Source organism: Abramis brama (genome assembly GCF_963993115.1).
Source record: "Abramis brama genome assembly, chromosome: 7".
Classification (NCBI taxonomy): Eukaryota; Metazoa; Chordata; class Actinopteri; order Cypriniformes; family Leuciscidae; genus Abramis; species Abramis brama.
In genome coordinates, this window is record NC_139969.1 from 19,059,229 (window position 1) to 19,080,289 (window position 21,061).

Consider the following 21,061-nt stretch of genomic DNA (forward strand, 5'->3'; position numbering starts at 1 on the left):
ACTAATAGTCCGCCACTAGTTTCAGGTGTTTTTGTTTACCTGGATGTTCTTAATGTTAAGTTTTCAGGTTAATATAGGCCTAACTATATATATTACCAGTTGAGCAAAGAGTTTTTGGTATTTAAATAGTTTTATTTGTATTTTTTGCATTAATGTTAAAATTACATTGTCAGATTTGTGACATTACTGTTTATGTAATGCTAAAACACTGCTGTTCACTTTCAGAATTTTAATGGTGCTTTATGTTTTTTAAATATAATCAAAATAAATTTTACAGGCATATCGAAAATCCTATTATTTAACAAGTTATCGCATATCACATTTTTCTTATTTTTTAAACTAAATGATTGAATGATTGCTTGGGACATATAGAAGGGCTTTAGTTACACTACTGTTCAAAAGTTTGGGTCTGTGTGATTTTTTTGAAAGAAGTGTCTTATGCTCAACAAGGCTTTTATTTTATCAAAAATGCATTAATATTGTGAAATATTATTGCAATGTAAAATATCTGTTTTGTATTTTAATATATTTTACAATGTCATTTATTTCTGTGAAGTCAAAGCTTATTTTTTAGCAGTCATTATTCCAGTCTTCAGTCTCACATGATCCTTCAGAAATAATTCCAATATGCTGATTTGGAGCTCAAGAAACATTTCTTATTATTATCAATGCAAATAGCCCACCTTGTTGGTAGAAGCTAATTACACTAACTCAGCCCACTAATGTCTGGTTGGGCTAGACCAGTACAAAAAACGCCTGTAATTTGTCAGCTGCAGTGTGGCGTAGGGAGTAAGGTGAGTAGAAGATGGCAGACGCATTTCTCCATCACATATCAGATTGGAAAGGCATTTATTTTTAATAGATATGAAGCAAATATGTGAAAAGTGGAATTTAAGTGCCTACCAGTTATTTAATAATAAAGTGTTTATCGGGTATGGTTAGGGGTAGGTGTAGGGAGCGCTTTATTGTCCTAATAAGGCAGCAGACTGAGGTACAAATAGTATCTAACTATACTTGTTGCAAAGAAAATACTGCTATTTTTACATAGTGTAGGCTATATAGAATCTATCACTATTTGCACTTAGTGTATATAGCATCTATCGCTAAGAAAATATGCTATTTTCACTTAGTATTTTTAATTGAAATCTTTCGTAACATTATAAATATCTTTACTGTCACTTTTGATCAATTTAACGCGTCCTTCCTTTCTCAATAAAAGTATTAATTTCTTTAAAAAAAGAAAGAAATCTTTCCAATCCCAAACTTTTGAACCATAAATTGCTACTCTCTATCAAGGGATAGTATTTTAGCCCCAGCTGGTAGATACTGTAACTACACCATTTGGCTTTAAAAAATATATTTCTCCATCAATTGCCATTCAAAATTAGTTGTTTTTGCTTGTTCTGATCAATTGTATTTATTTTTCATATATTTAGACAAACAGACCTTCCTTGCTATTGCTAATCAGTGGTAGGTTATGTTAGCAGGCAGGGCGTTCATTTTATATTTTGTGTATATTTTATTGGACAAAAATTTGTAGTACAAGAAAAAGCATCATTATTTCTGGTCCATTTGCCAAAAGAGAAATATTTTACATGTTCTAAAAGTGTTTTGTCAACATTTAGGAGTACATTAGCATCAAGAAGACCCCAAAACTAGCATAAAAGCCATAAACTATAACTCATATTTTCATGATTTCATGTGGTCTGTATGCATAAACCACATCCATGTTTCAGTATGACCTTGTGTGTGTTTTTCAGAAATTTCTTAGTCTGCTTTTTATTATAGTCATATTTAAGTATCTCTGATTCATGATACTGTTATCAAGTGCAGCTGGCATGATGTCCATTTCAAAATACACTGAAAATAAATGTTTATCATTCTGCCACTGCTTGTCTACTCGCTCAAATTATGATAAATCACCCAATTTTTTTATGTCCTCCACTAGATGGCAATCTCCGATTTTGGAGGCATTTGGTAAAAGTGGTTTAGACAGAGGTCATGATGCAAAATTCACAGAATAAACTGAACTGTTGATCTAAAACCAATGTAGATTATAAAGACAAAGGATTCTCTGTAGCACTGAAGACCTGTCTCCCCTCTGCGTTGTATAAAAACAATGTAGCAAAATGTCTGGCAAAATGTCCAGGTCTCTTGTATGTGTGCTTTGTGTGCAGTTTTCAAGGTTGCACGTGCAAGCAGAACACAGTCTCTCCTGTGTACGACGACTCTCTCCCATTAAAATTCTCCTGTATCACTTGTGCTAAACAGAATCACATGCAATGGTCAATCAGCAAGGGAGAGCATGTTTAACAACTTGGACTTATATGCAATGCTCACACTGTATGGTAAGAACAGTAGGTCCTGCATTGGCAGTATAAGATTAATGAGTGTGATTTCTTCTATATAATGAACACTTTATTTTATTATTTCCCTTTGAGTGTTTCTTTCTCAGACTATGTTGATATAGTGATTATATTAGTCATATTTATAAAGTACAGACATTCTGTTTAATTAATTTTCAGAAGAGCTGCTGTAAAGCAGTTTTTCTCTCTTTTTATCCCTTTAATGTGGTGTTAATTAAAGAAATTTATCTTAGTGTTGTTAAATTGACACGTTAACTACTCAAAAAAGCCACAGGCATGTAAAGTTTTATTATGAGCTTGGCAAGGATTCTTTGGGGAAAGTGTCAGTGTTTGTAAGGGGTACAGCTAAGGTTGAATATTTCTTCCCATTTAATTCTAACTCTGTATTTTTGGTCATTATTTTAGGGAAAGTATGTTAATCAGCTCATTATATCTCCGCCCGATAGGAGTGATTTACTTTAGCCAGAAGTGAAGTAATTTAGAATTTCCTCAGTCACATAATTAATATCGCATATTCAATCAAATAAAGCCGTTCTTTTAATTACTTGTAATATTCATAAATGTGTTGAGTTTGTTTTGAGAAATGAACAAATTATCAGCAAAAAGATGGTTTAAGTTTATTTGAAGTTTATGAGGTCTTTTGAATATCTTCATTTTTGCTGTAATTTGCAACCAGGAATACGTGTACATTCATTTGAGTCATTCCTGCCTGTTTAACACTGTATGGTGCTCAGTCAGTTTGGTCAGGCTTTGGAGTGAGTCTGGACTCATTAAACCCCATGAAATTATAGAAATTGGGTTAAATCCTTAAAAGAACTCGCGAGGCGAACCCCAAGTGACATTTTGCAATCAAACGGACCAATGAAGAAACTTAAATGTCAGTCTTTGTCCACAGGGCGCAATTAGGCATTCAAATCAATTTCTCTGTCCCTTGGATGTTTATTTTCTAGCCAAATAGGTTTAATGGCATTTTATGGAGTTAATATGCAAGATAATGGGAATAAGTTCCTGTTTGCATTTCTAGTCTTGCAGTTTTTTAACTGATGAAATAAGTAGTATAGTGTAGGAGCTGAAAAAACAACAACAATGCATTAAATGCTATAGAATAACCATTTTTTGGTCCAGGTGACTCGCTGAGTGCTTTCCTGTCTGTACGGAGTGCTATATTTAACCAACTTTTGTGACAAGTGGAAAGTGGAGGCTACTCCCCGCTCAGGGAGCCTGTCCATTGCAGGCTACTGAGGCAGAACAGCCTGTTAGGATCCCTAGAGGAAGCACAAAGCTTAGCATTGCTCAGTGGAACTGTGCTTTTTTACTGCCAGGACCCGCAAAAAACACCTCTTTCTCTCTGGCGTTCTACGACCCTTTCAATGAGACCCCGCTTCTCCCCCCTTCTCCTCTTCAGAGTGGAGCACAGATGGCGTCAGAAAGAGGGGAAGAGTTTAGGAGGAGGCGGAAGAGTGACTGGAGGGCAGTGGTATTTGGCTGGCTGGCTGGTGGGAGGGACCCTTTGTGATGCAATGTTGCATAAATAATGCCAAAGGGGCTCTAAATTCACTGTTGCCATGACGACCTTTGTGCCTGACTGCACTCCACTTTTTGCTTTCCCGCTGGAAGGCAGTCACTACCACTCTTGTAGTTTCTCTAATGACTTCACTCTCTTGATAAGCAGAGATGAACGCAGTCTAGTGGGATAGTGATGCGCCAACACTGCTTGTTCTCAGCGCAGACGGCCTCTGGAGTATGGTACATGTGCCGGTAAGAACAGTGTTATTTTATTTGGGAAGACAACAGGTGTTTTGTTGTGGGTAGATGGAAAGCTGGAGCAGTTTTGTTGTTGTTGTTGTTGTAGATTTTTAGTCTAATCAGTTGTTGGTGGCTCCATCATGAACTTGTTGACGTGAAATAAGAAAGGTCAGAGATTATGCTTGTTAGAATCGTAACTGCAGAGTTGAAATGAGCATGCTTTTTCAGCGGAAGAGCTGGCGCTAAGCGGCTTGCCTGTTTGATGCAAATGCACAGAGATGCGTCTGCCATATCGTCATTAATTGAGACCCTAGACGTGTATGATGATTGTTGAAAATGCTGCTAGCGCCTCTTTAGTCGTCATGGTCCATAGAGCTCTCTTCAACACTCTGAATGGGTATTTTTGTAGCCTTCATCTGGGTTTGTGCCCAAAATAGCAGGTGATGTGTTCTGGAGCCCTCTTAGCATTAACCGCTCTAGGGAGAGAGTCTTTGACCTTGTGGCTGAGTGAACTCATTTCAGCCTTGTCACAAAAGAAGTGGGAACGTTGCATTGACTGTCGTAGCCCCGGGCGCAGGCACATAGTGCAGTGTTTCTGACTGGATTTTCACAGTGATTACTTTAAAGAGGAGCTCTGGGATTTCATCTCTGATTTAGCATTGACAAGTTTGTCATTAAATGTTAAGCAGTGCATATCTAATTGAGTGGAGAAGAAGTGGTGCATAGTGCTGGAATGGTCCAGTGACTATCAAAGTTCAGAATACTACCATTGGATATCTGGAGAAACTGTAGAGTAGTTTCATTTTTAAATTACTGTACTTTGCAATCAATTAACTCATTATGACCAGGTCCCATAATTAAGTATATACACCACTGTTCAAAAGTTTGAGGTCAGCAAGTTACTATTACTTTCATTCATCAAGGACACATTAAAGTGATCAAAGGTGAGACATTTATTATGTTACAAAAGATTTCTATTTCAAATAATGCTGTTGTTTTTAACTTTTTATTCATCAAAGAATCCTGAAAAATGTAGCCTATCATGGTTTCCACAAAAATATTAAGCAACACACCAGTTTTGTTACATTATAAAATAAATGTTTTTTGAGCACCAAATCAGCAAATTAGAATGATTTCTGAAGCTGAAAATTCAGCTTTGCCATCACATGATTAAATTACATTTTAAAATATATTAAAATAGAAACCATAATATTTGACAATATTACTATTACTGAAATGAAGCCTTGATGAGCTTAAGTGCTTATGAGCTTTCATAATCTTAAGAACAAAACGTATGGACCCCAGCCTTTTGAATTAAAAATAATGCAAAACTTTTATCATTGCAACATCATATAAAAGCTAGTTTTAGTCTCTTTGTGAAACTGTACCTGTCACAAAAGATGACACATCAAGATTTTGTATTTGTTTTATTGGTTTTACAAGGAGCATTCCACATTCATTTCTCCATATCGATTCCTGGAGAAGAAAAATAAAAGGTGCACAAGTCATGAAAGATGTTTTCTTTAGTGGGTGTTGTATGTTTTTGATTACAATTGCCTGCGTTTCTTATGTCAGCGAGGGTCTGGCAGTCATTCTTACAGTTTGACTGTGTTTTAAATTGCAGTTCCTAAAAGTTTTTGGAGACAAAAGTTTTGTGTATGCCAAAATTTTTGAATGAATGCAAACAAATGTTTATCAATATGGAAAGAAAAGCCCTGAGTGGCTGAACAGCCTCAAAGTCTCTCTACATCCTCACCACCCCACACCACACCACACACACACACACACACACACACACACACACACACACACACTTGCACACTCTATCTATCTCTGTGTGTAGTAGTTACTGGAGCATGTGTTAGTGCATGTGTGATACATTCTATAGACAGAATCAATTCAATAATTCCTTTAGGGCTTTACCCATATGCTCTGACTGCTTTATGTGTGCAGGAGCTGCAATTTGAGCGACTGACGAGAGAGTTGGAGGCTGAGAGGCAGATTGTTGCCACCCAGCTGGAGAGATGCAAGCTGGGATCTGAGACCGGAAGCATGAGCAGCATCAGGTGGGTCTAGTGGAGGGACACCTCTCATTTACCCAATCTGTCTCACCCCACAATCACCACTTAAACCAGCTAAAACCATCTATCTTTCACATCCCTCATCCTCCCCTAGATCTACACCATCAAACATGTCCATGAAATGCAATTAAAATCATGTTTTTATTATTCTGTGAAAATATCTTGATGTCCTTTCCCAGCTTATTCCATCATGCATATTTTAATGTAACCACATTCAGAGGAGATCTTAACTCTCTTTCTTTAAGTAAACTCTTTCAAGACTGCTAAGTAAACAAAGGGTTAAGTTGTCACAAGCTTTGAATTCAGCCTGTAATTAAAATCTCAACAGTAAACGAGAACAGATACTATAATACAACAGACTATGGATTATATGCAATCAGTTTGACCCTTCAGAGGCTCATAAGTGCTTCTAATCACTGTTTACAGCGAATGTTCAAATTTAATTGAATGGCCCCATTGTATTATCCTCTTGTTGATGTGGAGAATATTTTGAGTTTATTCATCAAGCCTGAAAACTCAATAAATCAAATGTCCTTCAGCTGTTCAGTCAATAAGACTCCCACGTTGCTTGCTTTGTCAGTGAGATTCTATTGTACAGGATGATATCAGGTTTAAAGTTATATATTTGTATCCAGGACTTGACATTAACACCCGCCAAATGCGGGTGGATTTCAGCAGTGGCGTGTAATGCAGTCCCTTCTATTAGTGAATTTTATAAAATATACATTTTTCAATAGTAATCTTTTAAAAAGGCTTCTGAAATAATAGGCTAAGTGCAATGTAGTGTTGTCAAAAATATAGATTTTTCCATACATATCGATACTGAAATATCTGAAATGCTCCCCATACTCATATTCCGTTGAGTATTCCGTTTTCTCGCTCTCATCTCATCTCTCCAACAGCAAGTTGACGGATACACCCGCCTCCCTTCACTCACTCACTTTCATTTGCTCCGCCTCCGAATGAATATTGTTGCTTATACAGGGCTTGAATTTTGGTCTGGAATTTCGCGTATTATGCATAATTTTAATCATTCCTGCAGATTCTGTGCTCACACCCAAAGTGTGTACACATAAAACCAAGTACATTAGCTATATAAAACAGTATAATGGGTCCGTGCGTCAGATCTTAAAGTGACAGCAGCCTAATATACCGGCTGCCAAATAATGAGATGATATTAAAAATGTATTTTTTCCCCATGGTATCGATGCCAGAATTGTGGCCAGTGAAAATGCTGAGTAGCTAGTAACTTTAGAAACCACTTGCCACAGTAGCCACTAGCCCTGTTTGTATCATTAGTGTTAGTATCACTACTTTCAGTAGCTATTTTCCCATCAAAATTTGTGAATTTAACTTATGCACAAAGTTGGAATATTGCATAAAACTTTTGCAAATAAAGCACCGTTTCCATCCAGTGAGCCGATGAGAGCAAAATTGTCACTTCCTGATAAAATGGCTCTAAATATCACTAAAAAATGGAAGTTGCTGCAGAAGGAGAAGCCACTATATATAATAATTTCGTACATAATAAATTACTTGTGCCTCAGAGTGTGCAGACGAAACGCAATAAAGTTATCTTAAATTATACCGAACCACTTTGACGACAGACTTTGCTCAGGCATTTCGGAACAACCAAAACAGCATTTCAGATGCTGTGCAACAAGATCCGTCAGTTGGTTAGTCAAGTTATGTTGTCGCAAATCACATGTCTTTTTTGACGTACATCGAAGAATTTATTCTGTAAATGTGTTTCTTATCGGATAAAATATGCGCATGTTTTCTTATCGGATAAAAAGTTTATCTGACTCAGTTGAGCGCTTAAGTTTTTTTATGAGCATTTTTAGAATTTATGCCCATTTTGGCCCATCGATATGCCCATATATATATATATATATATATATATATATATATATATATATATATATATATATAGGTAAAATTAAGAAATTTATAATGACTTCAGTGTTGGTGATTGTACTTGTCTTTCATTTTTGAACAAGCTCGATCTTTGAATGTTCTTGCATTTTTTTGCTGGCTGTCAGTATGGTTAGACTTAAAGAGTCAGGCTAGGTCAGATCTCTTCTCAAGACAAATACAGCTTACAGACAAACAAGCAGCTCAAGGCCAAAATATAATCTGCTTGTCAAATAACACGGTACTCAAGTATCTAATCAAGGTTTGCATGGATCTTGATTGCTCTCAGTTCATGGTTATTTTACTTTGTGTACTTTTTTTTCTGCTGTTCACTTCAACAGACATATACTTTCAGTGATGGTGTTACTAAATGGTGTTCAATTTCAATTGCATTACAATACAGATACAAAACACTGCACTATTATTTGTTTCTTTTTTTTATAAGGCAACAAGCTGAAAGTCAGCATCAGGAGAAGCACCGTGGGCTAAAGAGAGCACTTTCAGCCCATGACCCACTTGTTTAATGAAACATGGAGCTTTTCAAATAGCACTCCATTTTGAACAAACATAATGCTGGCCTAGTTCTTCAACTAACTATCTGATACTCAGCAAAAACAAATCTCTGATTAACCGATGTGCAAAATGCCTCTGCGGCAACAGTGGAAATGCCACGTGAAGTTGTCTTATTGTCTCTGGTCGGACCGAACCTAGGCACAGCGTCAAACATCTGCTGCTCTGAGTGAGGCCTTTGACTTTGACTAGACGTTCACTGTCGAGCCCTATCCGGTAGCATGGAGTTGTCTTGCTAAACGCTGTCTGTCGAGCACAGCGAGGAAGTATTAAGCCAAAGCTGTTTGACTGTTTTCCTGCCAGATTAGTCCACCAGTCTCTTATGAGCTTGGACTGCGCTGGCACTGTGTACGTGTCTACAATGTGTGCCTCGAGGAGAGATAATGCTCTGTTGGCATGTGGTGTAAATAAGTTGTATTGAGGAGACAATGTGTTTGACATCTCTAATCTCACTATAGTAAAACGGCAAGCGAGAGCTTCTGGCCATACAGTTGGCAATGGCAAAATAGTATTGTTAGTATTCAATTCGTAAAGTATGTACATTATTTCAGCATTTGCTATATGTAGCAACAATCTTTTTGTCTGTTCCTACAGCTCAATTGGTAGAGTTGATGCTAGCAACATTATGGGAATGGGTAAAGCGTGTACCTTGATTGTACAATGTAATCTGCTTTGAATAAAAGCATCTGCCTAAATATAAAAAGAAAATGCATGAATGTACGTCTAGTATTAGATACCCACTTTGCTTGAAATTGCACATGAAAAGAAAAGAAAACATTGAAAGGCTTTTCCATTGAGACTGTACTGAAATGCATTAAATTTCTCTTCACCCTCTATTGCAGAGGATAAATTGACGGAAAGAAAGATGGCGGGCTGAATTCACTAAACAGTTTTGTGTGTGTGTGAGTGTGTGTGTGTGTCTACAGTAATTGGGCGCAAAAATCTGCTACCACCAGTAATCTACTATAACTAGGCTTTTAAGTGAGCTGAAATAGCGGTGCATGTGTAAGTTAAGTCATGAGTATATCGTTAGTTATTGTTGTTCTTTAAATCCAGGCATGCTGCGTAGAAGAGTGCACTTTATGCACACTACACCCTTTTTTTGGCATAGGATATAGTATGGAAGTAGGCATATTCAGACACAGTGCTAGTGTTTTTTTTTGTTTTTTGTTTTTGGTCCATACAACACAAGTCAGTGGGGTCCAATGTTGTTTTGGACCCCACTGACTTTTATCATATGGACGAAAGCAGTTCTGTAACATTCTGTAAAACTTTACAAGAAGCTCTCATTTGTTAACATTAGTTAATGCAATAACTAACATTGAACAATATATTCTTACAACATTTCTTAACCTTTGTTAATGTTAGTTAACAAAAATGTTTATGCTAGTTCACAGTGCACCAACTAATATTAACAGATAGCCTAGAACTTTTGATGTTAATAATGTATTAGTAAAGGTTGAAATGAACATTTACTAAGATTAATAAATGCTTTAGAAGTATTGTTCACTGTTAATGTTAATTAATGTAGTTCAATAATGTTAACAAATGAAACCTTATTGCAAAGTGTTACCAAATATTCTTCAAAATATTTTTCAACAATCACCCATTGAAATTCATCCTGTTGAACCCTTCTCGAAGGGACAGGGTTGAGGACACTGGCAGTAAGAAACCTTCCCATCTGCCTGTGCACCCAGGGTGTCTGTGCTCAGACAATCCCTCTCCATTCTTACAGGATATTAAGCATATTAAGGGTGTCTAGTGCACTGGCTGACTCACGCTAAGTGTCTCCCCATACAGTACAGGGAATACAGAGCGTATTGATTTAGCAGGCAATATGTCTGGCTTAAGAGGTGATGAAAGCTTCTTCTGCTGCCCAAGTTCAGTTTTAAGCACGGACTGTTTGACTTTAGCCTAACCATGTAGACTTAAACCCAGTCTGGTGACTGAGAGACAAGGATACTGTCTGCATCTCAATTACTGGGGTGACCCAGCTATTATTATACTGCATGTAGCTTTCAATAACCAGATTATGCTGAATGACATTTAATAAAAACAATCATTCTCATTAGTTGTATAAAATAACTCTTTGGAAGAGATATTGTATAACAGATTTTGATTCAGATATAGCTAACTTATTAACATTTCTAAAAAGACATGTAAATAGTAGTACTGTGGCATTTATCATAGTATTTTCATCAGTTCTTGTTTTATTATCTAATGCTAATGTTTTAGGTCTTAATATGTTTTCTAGTATATTTTTACTCCGAGGAAGGAGTGGAAAATGTATTTTGACAACATTACATGGCTGTCCATGCCAGTGGAAGTGTCACCACTAGACAGCTAGATACCACTATGTCTCTCACATATTCGATCTGCCTTGTGACAAAGCGGCACACTGCTGCCTAGCTTAAATGGGTCATGAACTGAGAAATACATTTTTCCTTGAGCTTTTGACATATCACAAGAGGTCATCATACTATAAGAATATCCTGTAAGTTTCAGAACTGAAAACTTCCTTGTTAGACCAAAAACAGCTTTTATTGTAACCAAGCCCAGAGAACGACTCGTTGTAGAATGTACCTATTTATGACATCATAGGTAGGTGAAAGAACACTGAAGAAGACGATAAACTCCTACTTCATCATCGCAACTTTGGCCCCGACCACTGGCGTTTTAGTGAGATGACGAGGAGAGAAGAGCGATACAGGATCACTGGACTAAAAATAACATTACCTTCCAAAGAATCCTAATGCTAGGAATGGGGTTATTTATTTTCAACAATGTGAATGTCTCAGTTGAACATTATTTATTTGAATTCTGTACATTTCACGGTGGATTCTTTGGTAAATCAGTCGCAATTTTGACTGAGTTCTGGAGTCTCGCCAAAACTCTCGGTATAATCAACAAATCTCTTATTTACATTGTGTTTGCACTGTTAGTTATGATGAAAGCATTCGTTAGTGTGCAGAAATCGAGTTAGAGAAACATTTCGAGACAAGATCAATGCAACCTTTCATGCCATGATCTAAATATAGTGCTATAGATCTAAATATAATGCAATAATCAACACTTTTCAAGATTAGTTAACCTTGACTGCTGTAATAGTAAAAATGTGAACGTTTTCGAGAGAGTTCCACATGTAGTACTAGCCATTTCATATGCAAAGATGTTAGCCAATCACAGCAGTGGGCGTTTACACTGAAGTCTCACAGCAGACACGCCCCTTAAAACAGAGCGTTCAAATCAGAGGGCTGAAATCAAGGTAGGAAAAATGCCTTTTATTTCTAAATTATGACCATTTTTTATATAAAAATCATACCAACATTATAAGTGCACCCCAGGAAACATTATAAAACTATACAACAATGCAGTTCATAGCCCCTTTAAATAAACCGGCCTAGCATAGCGCAGATCTCAACCACTGAGCTCCCTACATGTGACATCATTCACACTGTCAGGCTAATGAGCCACCATGTCCTCAGATGCAGTCGAAATAACATTCCGTCCTTTTAGAAAGCACAATTACAATAGGAAATGTGTGATTGATCTTGTAATTGTTCAGGCTAACTGCTGTTGTGGGATCCCAGTGTTGTGACACTGGGATCTATTTTTTTAAAGTCCAAATCAGTCTGGAAACTCCTTTTGAAACATTTAAAGTAGAAATGCAGTGACTTTACCTGAATTTATCCTTGTTACTGAATAGTACCCATAGTGTAACTGTGGTGTTTGTAGTAACTTATTCAAAACCATGGACTGCATAATACTGGATTGCTTAGTACTAATAACACAAAATACAATGATTGTTCTTTTGAACTTTCAATTAATGAAAGCATTCTGAAAAAAAGTGTATTTTTTCCACAAAAATATTAACTGTTTTCAACATTTATAATAATAAGTAATGTTATTTGAGCACCAAATGAGTATATTAGAATGATTTCCAAAGGATAATTTGACACTGAAGACTGGAGTAATGATGCTGAAAATTCAACTTTGCAATCAATAAATTACATTTAAAAAATATATGAAAAAAGATGATGAATTCTAGTAATATTTCACAATATTAATGTTTTCTTTTAATTACAATGGTATTCCATGTACATAAGTACTACATTTTTGTAAACAAGTTACCACAGTGAGTGTTACTATATTAAAACTACTGCTAAATTTTCATGAGTCAGTTTCCAGACGAGAGCCATTTTGTGGCAGCCAGGGCAGCAGAGGTGTCTGGGGACTCGTGTTTATGTTACTGTGATTTGTAGTGAAAGTATTTTACTTTCATGTCATTCATAGTAATACACTGTAAAAGAGTGTTCACCATCACAAAGCAGCTGTACAGCATCTGTGCAACACCATCCATTGCTTTCATATCCTCTAAAACAACTCTGCTGTGAGAAAGACGGCCATGATTCAGCACTTCAAGAGGGGCTCTCTCATTACGGGATGCTCTCTCGCACTGGGATTGAAATGTATTCCTATCTAAGGACTGTGTTACATCTCTCTTGATTTGTAGCGTATATCATTCCATGACGAGTCCAAAAGTCCACACAGCATTGTTTCTGTTTTTCTCATGTTTTTGCTAAACTGACTTTTTAAGGACTGTAGGAGTGCTTCTTTTGGCAAAATGACATGAATTTCAGCCTGTTCCTCACAGAAAGATATCATATGGCTTTAGAAGACTTGGAAAATGGTACTTTATGATACTTTTATAGTCATTTTGAAGCTCAACACTGACAGCTCACATTATCGTTCATTATAAAGAAAGGAGTGAGCAGGATAGTCTTAAATTCACAGTTTGTGTTCTATGGAAGAAAGAAAGTCTGAATTTACAATTTAAAGATTTATTTTCTTTTTAGGTGGACTAATCTTGGAGCCCTAATGACTAAATGGATTAAATAGATTCAATCTTTTCAATCTCAAGCTGAAATGTTTCATGATAAATCACTCTCCATGTTATATATCTCACATACAGTACCAGAACTAACAAGCACTATTTTAGTCAGACTCATGTAGAGTTTAATAATGGGTGGCCTAGCTCTTACAGATGAGTGCCTCTGCTCCGCACTCATTAATACAATCACGTGAAGCCCTTTCACATGCTTTGTCTGACAGCATGGCCTGTGCACCACACTGAAGACATGGGAAAGTAGTTAGCCCCACCCCCTCGATCAAACTCACCAGTTTGTTTCATGCGTGTAATCTTACTTTTAAATTTCAAGACTATTTGGGGTGATATTCTTCTTTTTAAGCTGTGTTTACTTTACATTTAAATTCCTTCTTCTCTATATATTATATATATTTAGCTTAAAATAGCTCTCTTTCTTGATGGCTTGCATCTATCTTTCTGTCTGTCATTTGGGAGGCACTCATTGACCCCCAGCGGTTTAGGGACGGCCTTTTTCTCTCCCTCCCTCTTTCACTCTTTTCACATACGTTAGCAGTGAACAAAAGCTGCTCTCAGCTTTGTTCCAGCTTTTCATAGCACACTTTCACTCTTTCACAACACAATCTCAACTTTCTTTCTCCTATCATGACAAACCAAAGCAAACAGGCTGTAACAAACACACACACTGTAAACACACACGCACACACAAACATTTTGTATTACTGCAGTATAGGGCAGCTAGGTTTTGTTCCACAGCACAAATGATAAAAATAAATAAAGTTTTCATCTTTTGCTTTTACCATATATATACTGTATACTGTAACAGTTTAGATTAGGGAACACTATTCACTATTATCTAGTTGTTTATTAGCATGCATAATACTAGCATATTGTTTGTTTATGAGTACTTATATACATATAAAGCACATAATTATATACTTATAAAGGACATATTGATGCCTTATTCTGCATAACCATATTCTACATCCCTTTACCCTACCCAATACCTAAACATAGCCACTACAACAACGACCTTATAACTATCAATAAGCAGTAATTTGGAGTTTATTGAGGAAAAACTCCTAGTAGTGAGCATGTGTTCCCTAATCTAAAGTGTGTGTGTGTGTGTGTATATATATATTTAGTGCTGTCAATTGAATAAATAAAATCACTAATTAATAATCACATATTTTTCTGTAATTAATCGCACCTAACATTCAAATTTGTTATATATTTTATATTGTAATACACAATTTCTCACTGAATCTCCAAATTAATGTAGAAACAATATAAACATGGTACAGTATATTTTAATGCCATCTTTTTACCAAGTTCTATGTATGAATGGATGCTGCATTCATTGCGTTAAATATTTTAACACATAATAAAGAAAATATTAATCGCAGAAATAGTTTTTTTTGACAGCCCTAAAATAAACATAAATGTTTTTAAAACAAATGTATTTGAAAACAAATTGGATTTAATGCTGTTAAATGTTGTATTTAATGCAGTTAATGATTTACCTAATTTGATATTATAATACACACACACACACACACACACACACACATACACACACACACACACACACACACACTGTCAAGTGACATTATTCATCAATTTAGCATTAGTTTGCAGTTCACGTCGCTTTGTTTGTTGTTTACAAACCAATAAGATATTTATATCTTATGAATAATTGTAGAACAGACAAAGAAGAACAATAGAGATCCAACACAAAGTTTAATAATAATCCAAATAACTGGCATCAGGCTGAGCAAAACACACTAAACGCAAACGGTACCGGACACTGAATGAAGAAAAGGTATGACTTAAATAGGAACTCAAACAAGGCACTCAATGACACACAGCTGATACAAACAAACTCATAATGTCAGAAACCATGACAACCAAGGAGTGGCAGGAACAAAGGGAGACAGAAACTTAGTGAATGCAAACTAAAAGTCCATGATTACTAAACAAACTGAACATAATGGTGACAGTAGACAATTAGCCAGAATGGAGGCAAAGAACACTAAATCAGAGTGCTAATTGTAATGGTCGAAAATCACATTGCTCCAAGTGTTTCAGCTAATATGTTGAGTCAATATGGAAATGGAGCACATAAAGAACAGTGATTAACTACTGACCACACAATGACCCACAGCTGTGATTGCCTCATCTGTCATGTCATTATTCTCAAGGTAATTATCTTGGGAGAGAAAAATATCTTCATCCCAAAAGGCTTTAATGATCCCCATGAAGACAGACTCATTCTGTGCCATCAATGTGATGTTATCTAGCCAGATGTCTTCGAGAGTGATATCACCATTGTCAGTCTTATAGCATACTGGAAATTGAACGACAATTTCCAGCCAATGGGAACAATTAGTTGTTTTTTATTTATTTATTTATTTTGTGCTGTAGGCACTCATAATCATATCTCACAACTGAATCAGTGTTCATCTACCTTAGAGGACTTATTTATTTCATTTTGCTTGTACTGTAATTACCTGACATATTTAGCCAGTAATTGTCTTTTATAGGGAGCTATTAGGATGAAAACAGTTAATGCTTGTTTGAAAGCAGGTCAACACACTCATTAAAACGGGGGTTTGGCAAAAAATGCCTTGAGGCTCATTTCTGTTACTCACTCTCAGGGAGCCTGTCTCTGTCTATAGCATTGTTCGCGGAAGAAACGGTGATGAATGAGTTTTAGGAGAACAACGCCATGGCCCTATTAACATGGCGTTTTGTTTTCTTCTGCGATCAGTCACCCCCCGCACAAACACAGACTGCCTCACAAAATGAATCCTTACACACTCGCCGGAAGAAAATCAATAGAGTGATTTAGCAGCTGCTGTAAGGATCCAAGGACAATGGGTGAGCGTTTAGCCTACTGATAGCGTAAGGGTAAAGCAGACCACTATATACCGTGTGGTGACAAACCCGGACATTGATTAGGGGTATGTGACTCGACGTTCATCCTCAAGCCTTTATTTCCACCCAATCCATAATCATCATAGCTTCTGTTTGTGTGTTCTACAACTGAGATGATACTTCATTGATCGAGTTATGTGATTCAGAAAGTGTGCAAATAGATTTATGTACTTGATGGGAAAACAGCTATACAAGTAGTTTATGGAAGCCAAAGTATTTATTTAGTAAAACCACATAGCCAAAAGTATTTTGGGGTCGGTAATATTTTTTTATTAAGTTTCTTACTCTCACCAAGGCTGCATTAATGTAATAAAAATACAGTAAAAACAGTAATATTGCGAAATATTATTACATTTTCTGTTACTGATTCCAAAGTTATGGCAGATGTCTATTTCACTTATATCCCTTAATAACAGGTGCATAAAATCACGCATACAGCCGTACAATCTCCTTAGACAAACATTTACTGTAAAATTGGGCCCTTCCAGTGTGACATGATCCTGTGCAGAAAGCAAGGTCCATGAAGGAATTGTTCACTGAGTCTGAACCATTGAACACAGTTGGGATAAAATGCAAACTAGGCCCCATCATGCCTGACCTTACTGATGCTCTTGTGTCTGCTTTACCATAAAAAATATTATCATCACTTCAGTGTTTGTGTTGACGATGCATCTAAATCTATTCTATCCTTAATCCTACAGTTCTGCAGATGAGAAGTTTCGCTGGAACAACCAAGGTAACTGAACTGTTTTCTTGCTAAAATGAGAATTTTCTTGCTCTTCAGCCCATCGTTTTTGAAATCAATGATTTGAAACCTTACAAGAAGGTGAATGTTGTATTAAGAGGACCTTCTGAAATGCGTTTCGACAGTTGTCATAATCTAGCTGCCCACGTGGTAAACCGTGCATGTCAGAGTGAAACATGTTGACTTTTGACTGTATTGATTGTGCAACAGCAAAACGTTAGCCCAAGATGACAACCTCTGCCTTCCAGAACATAAAACATAGAGGAGAGGCTGAGATTGAAGAGCAGGAGCAGTGCAGCACATAAATGATTCATGAGCTTGCGGTCACGCCACACTCTTAAAATACTGGGTTCTTGATGAAGAATCAAAACAAAACCAGATTAAGCATCTCATTTTCATGCAGGCTAGTTCAAATAGAAAATGATTTAGTAGATTCCTCAGTGGTTGGTTTTGTACTGTAAATTTCTATGGTTTTAGTTCATGCCAGTTTTGGCCTTCAAAATAGGACTATTACAACTACATTATAAAACTGTTGTGAAAAGGCTGTGATATCATTTTATTCAGTATAATTTAAGGCCAATTCACACCGAACCGACAGACGCCGACCAATGGCAACAGACACTTTGTCGGATCAGAGATCAAATACAAGACTCAAGTCGTGTCTTTTTTTTCATATTTCTTTAAAATTATTTTTTTAAATCCAGTTTTTATATAAATGTTCACAAGCTACCCTATATGAATCAAGTAATCTGAATAACTAGCATATGGTTGGTTTTTGGTCATAAACCTTCATTCTGTAAATACAAATATTTTCACTGCATTTTTTAAATGTCTCATTCAGATGTACAGATTTCAGAACCTAAATAAAACGTTGATTTGAATGTAAACTACACATTTGCATAATGCACATTTTTAAATTACAGGTAAAATGCTTTTTTTTTTAAAGCATTTTATTTCAGCTTAACCTAACTGCAATCAGCATTGTAAAACATTTTGTCCTTGCTGGGTAACTACCAGAATATTGAAACACTCATTATTGTAGGGAGGGAGCTGCTTTATTTTTTGCCTTAGGTAATTCTATTAGTTTTATCAAACACCTGCTAGATGAAGTTACCTCTTATGTCTTTGTTCACAGACGGACAGAAGGATATAGAGGAGGAGCTCACCACAGGTCTGGAACTTGTAGATTCCTGCATCCGATCTCTTCAAGAGTCTGGTATTCTGGATGCACAGGAATTCACTACAGGCGAAAGTAAGGAGCACTTTCAAATGCTGGAAGTTTAACACAATTAAGAAATTACTGAGACTGAAGTATGTTAATGGCTCCTAAATGTTCTGATCCTGCAGAGTTGTGATCTTAAGCTGAAATGATTGATAATTTACATTCTCTGAGGGTTCTTAGTCAGAAATGCATGTGTAACAGCCCATAATATGAGCTTGCAGGTGTTGCTTTGTAGAGTGTATTCACATGAGCTTGCTATATTCTCCAGCTTTGTGAAATTCATCAGTTAACCTCCCTATCTCCCGTATTATGCATGCTAGTAGCTTAATGCATGAATTACGGGTGATTTCTCAACAGAGTTTTCAAGGAAACAAGTATATTCACCCTGCTGAGAATATCAGACTTCATCTGAACTGATTAAATATGATATTTTTCAAAGGCTCAGTTTCTCAGTGTTTAAAGGAGGTTGATATATTGTAAAAAAGGTGTCCATACACTCTAAAAAATGCTGGGTTGTGTCAAATATGGACAAACCCTGACGTTGGGTTACATTTTTTAATTACATTTTTAGCCCAACGTTTGGTTTGTCATTGTGGTGACATCTTAATTAATTGGTTACATTAACATTAAATATTATTTAAAATTACAGATTTAGCATCAATATATAATGTTATACATACAAAAATAATTTCTGAAGGGGTTAGATCAGGTAGAAATACACTACCTTTCAAAACTTTGGGGTTAAAACTCACCAAAGCATAAGAGGCTTTTATCCATGTTCATGTACTTTGAATCAATCAGTATGCTAGTGTACTTCTAAAAGTTAAAAAGTGCACTATACTTATATTTAATAAACCGGAGAAGACATGAATTAATGCTTTATGAGTAGAGCTGGGCAATTTTTTCCCCTAAAAATATCTGTGATTTTTTTTAATAAAAACCTCGATTTACGATTCGATTCGATTCGATTCTATTTTTTTTTTTTTTTTTTTTGAAGAGTTGTTTGCTTTGCAAACGGGGTGTTATAATTTTTAACAAAATGTTTGACATTATTGGATTTTTTTCCCAGCCCTATTTATGAGTGATGATTTCTATTCAAAATAACGAACGTTACAGATTAATTATTTTGCACTCATGGCATCAATTAAGAAATTAATGTCACTGCAAACCAGTTTAATCATAAACAGTGGTCAAATATCGCAGCTGGAGTCTTAAACCTTTCTAATGATGCTCAGTTTGTCCAGATCAAGTAAGAGTGTGATGTTTTAACGAGTAATGAATGTTGAACAACAATAATCTTGGGCCGTCTGTGATCTTTCCGTGTAATACAACTTTAAGTAATGTTTGACATAGCTTTAAGTAAGCAAACTAAACTACAGGAAACTTCAACCAAAGTATCATAGAACATGAAATATTGAGCAAACTGCTCAATAAATCAGTGTACATGGACCCTTAATGGTTTTTAATGAGCCATCTTACAAGACAGTATATTTTGTATTTATTTACTTGCTTGTAGTGGTTTCACTCTCTCTAGCTGTGAGTTATAAATAGAATTCAGCTGAAATATTTATTAGCTCTGATCTAAAATGCAGGTCATATAGTGTGCAGATAAAACCCCACACCCAAAAAGATAAGTGACCAGCCACCTGGACACAGATCTTCCACCGCACTACCACTCTGTATGGCAGCAAATGGCATCTTAAGATGTCTGAGACGCTTGGGTTGAGACTGCATTTATGAAACTTTCAGCTCTTACTGTAAATGTGCCTCTTTTGAATCTGATAGTGGCTAAAGTGGTTATAGTAAACTCCAGCCATTTTCAATAACCGCAGTCAGCCAGTTTCTGATATTACTGGGTCATTTGAAATGACCCATCTCAAGTGACCCAGTTATCATCTTCAATGGTTGTGAAGTCGCACTGTCACATAGTCTAGGTGTGTTTGTGTCTCCATTTATGGGAAATCTTTTCATAGACCACAGGCCTTTATTGGTTTTATTTTAATCTTCATACTTGTGGCCCGCTTTTGTTTGAAACAGCATCACAGATGAAAATATAGCATGTGAATATCACTAAAATAAGCTGTTTTATAATTTTGATTCATCTTACAGCATGTTGTGGCATGTAGATGTTTCGTAAACAGAGATTAATGCTTCTGTCAGGCCATTTCAACTTGCCATCTCTTTAAAAGATGCAACATCTTTTGGTGCTGTCAGACATCCTCAGAAGAGGAGAAACATGCCCTGACAGTGTAGCAATAAGCTTCGGTTAACACGACACAAAACCCACACACCATCATGATCGACTTTGCAGGCTGTCGGAGATTAAACAGCATTTAAATTCATGTCTGTGCACACAGGTGATATGTGCTGCTATATGGCAGTGATTGCCAAACGGGTACAAACCACAAGGGTACAGGAATTTGGATTGTGCTTTGTGCTTTAAAATATGACTGAAACTAACAATAATTTTGATGATTGATTTATTAATCGATTATTCAATCAAAAAAAGTTTTTAATAATGTGCACTATTTTCAGAAGTTTGGGGTCATTAAGATTTTTTTTTTAACATTATTAGTCTTTACTGTCAATTTTGAT

General features: G+C 36.1%; 1 protein-coding gene across 2 annotated transcripts in view; it reads left to right on the plus strand.

Moving 5' to 3' along the window:
- ctnnd2b (catenin (cadherin-associated protein), delta 2b) overlaps positions 1–21,061 on the plus strand; it is a 74,543-nt gene that overhangs the window by 14,085 nt on the left and 39,397 nt on the right. For both annotated transcript variants that reach the window (XM_084120919.1, XM_084120920.1), the window contains exons 3-5: positions 6,066–6,178; positions 17,201–17,235; positions 18,380–18,496. In XM_084120919.1, the coding sequence (XP_083977045.1) occupies positions 6,066–6,178; positions 17,201–17,235; positions 18,380–18,496 (265 nt within the window). The remainder of the gene's footprint in view (positions 1–6,065; positions 6,179–17,200; positions 17,236–18,379; positions 18,497–21,061) is intronic.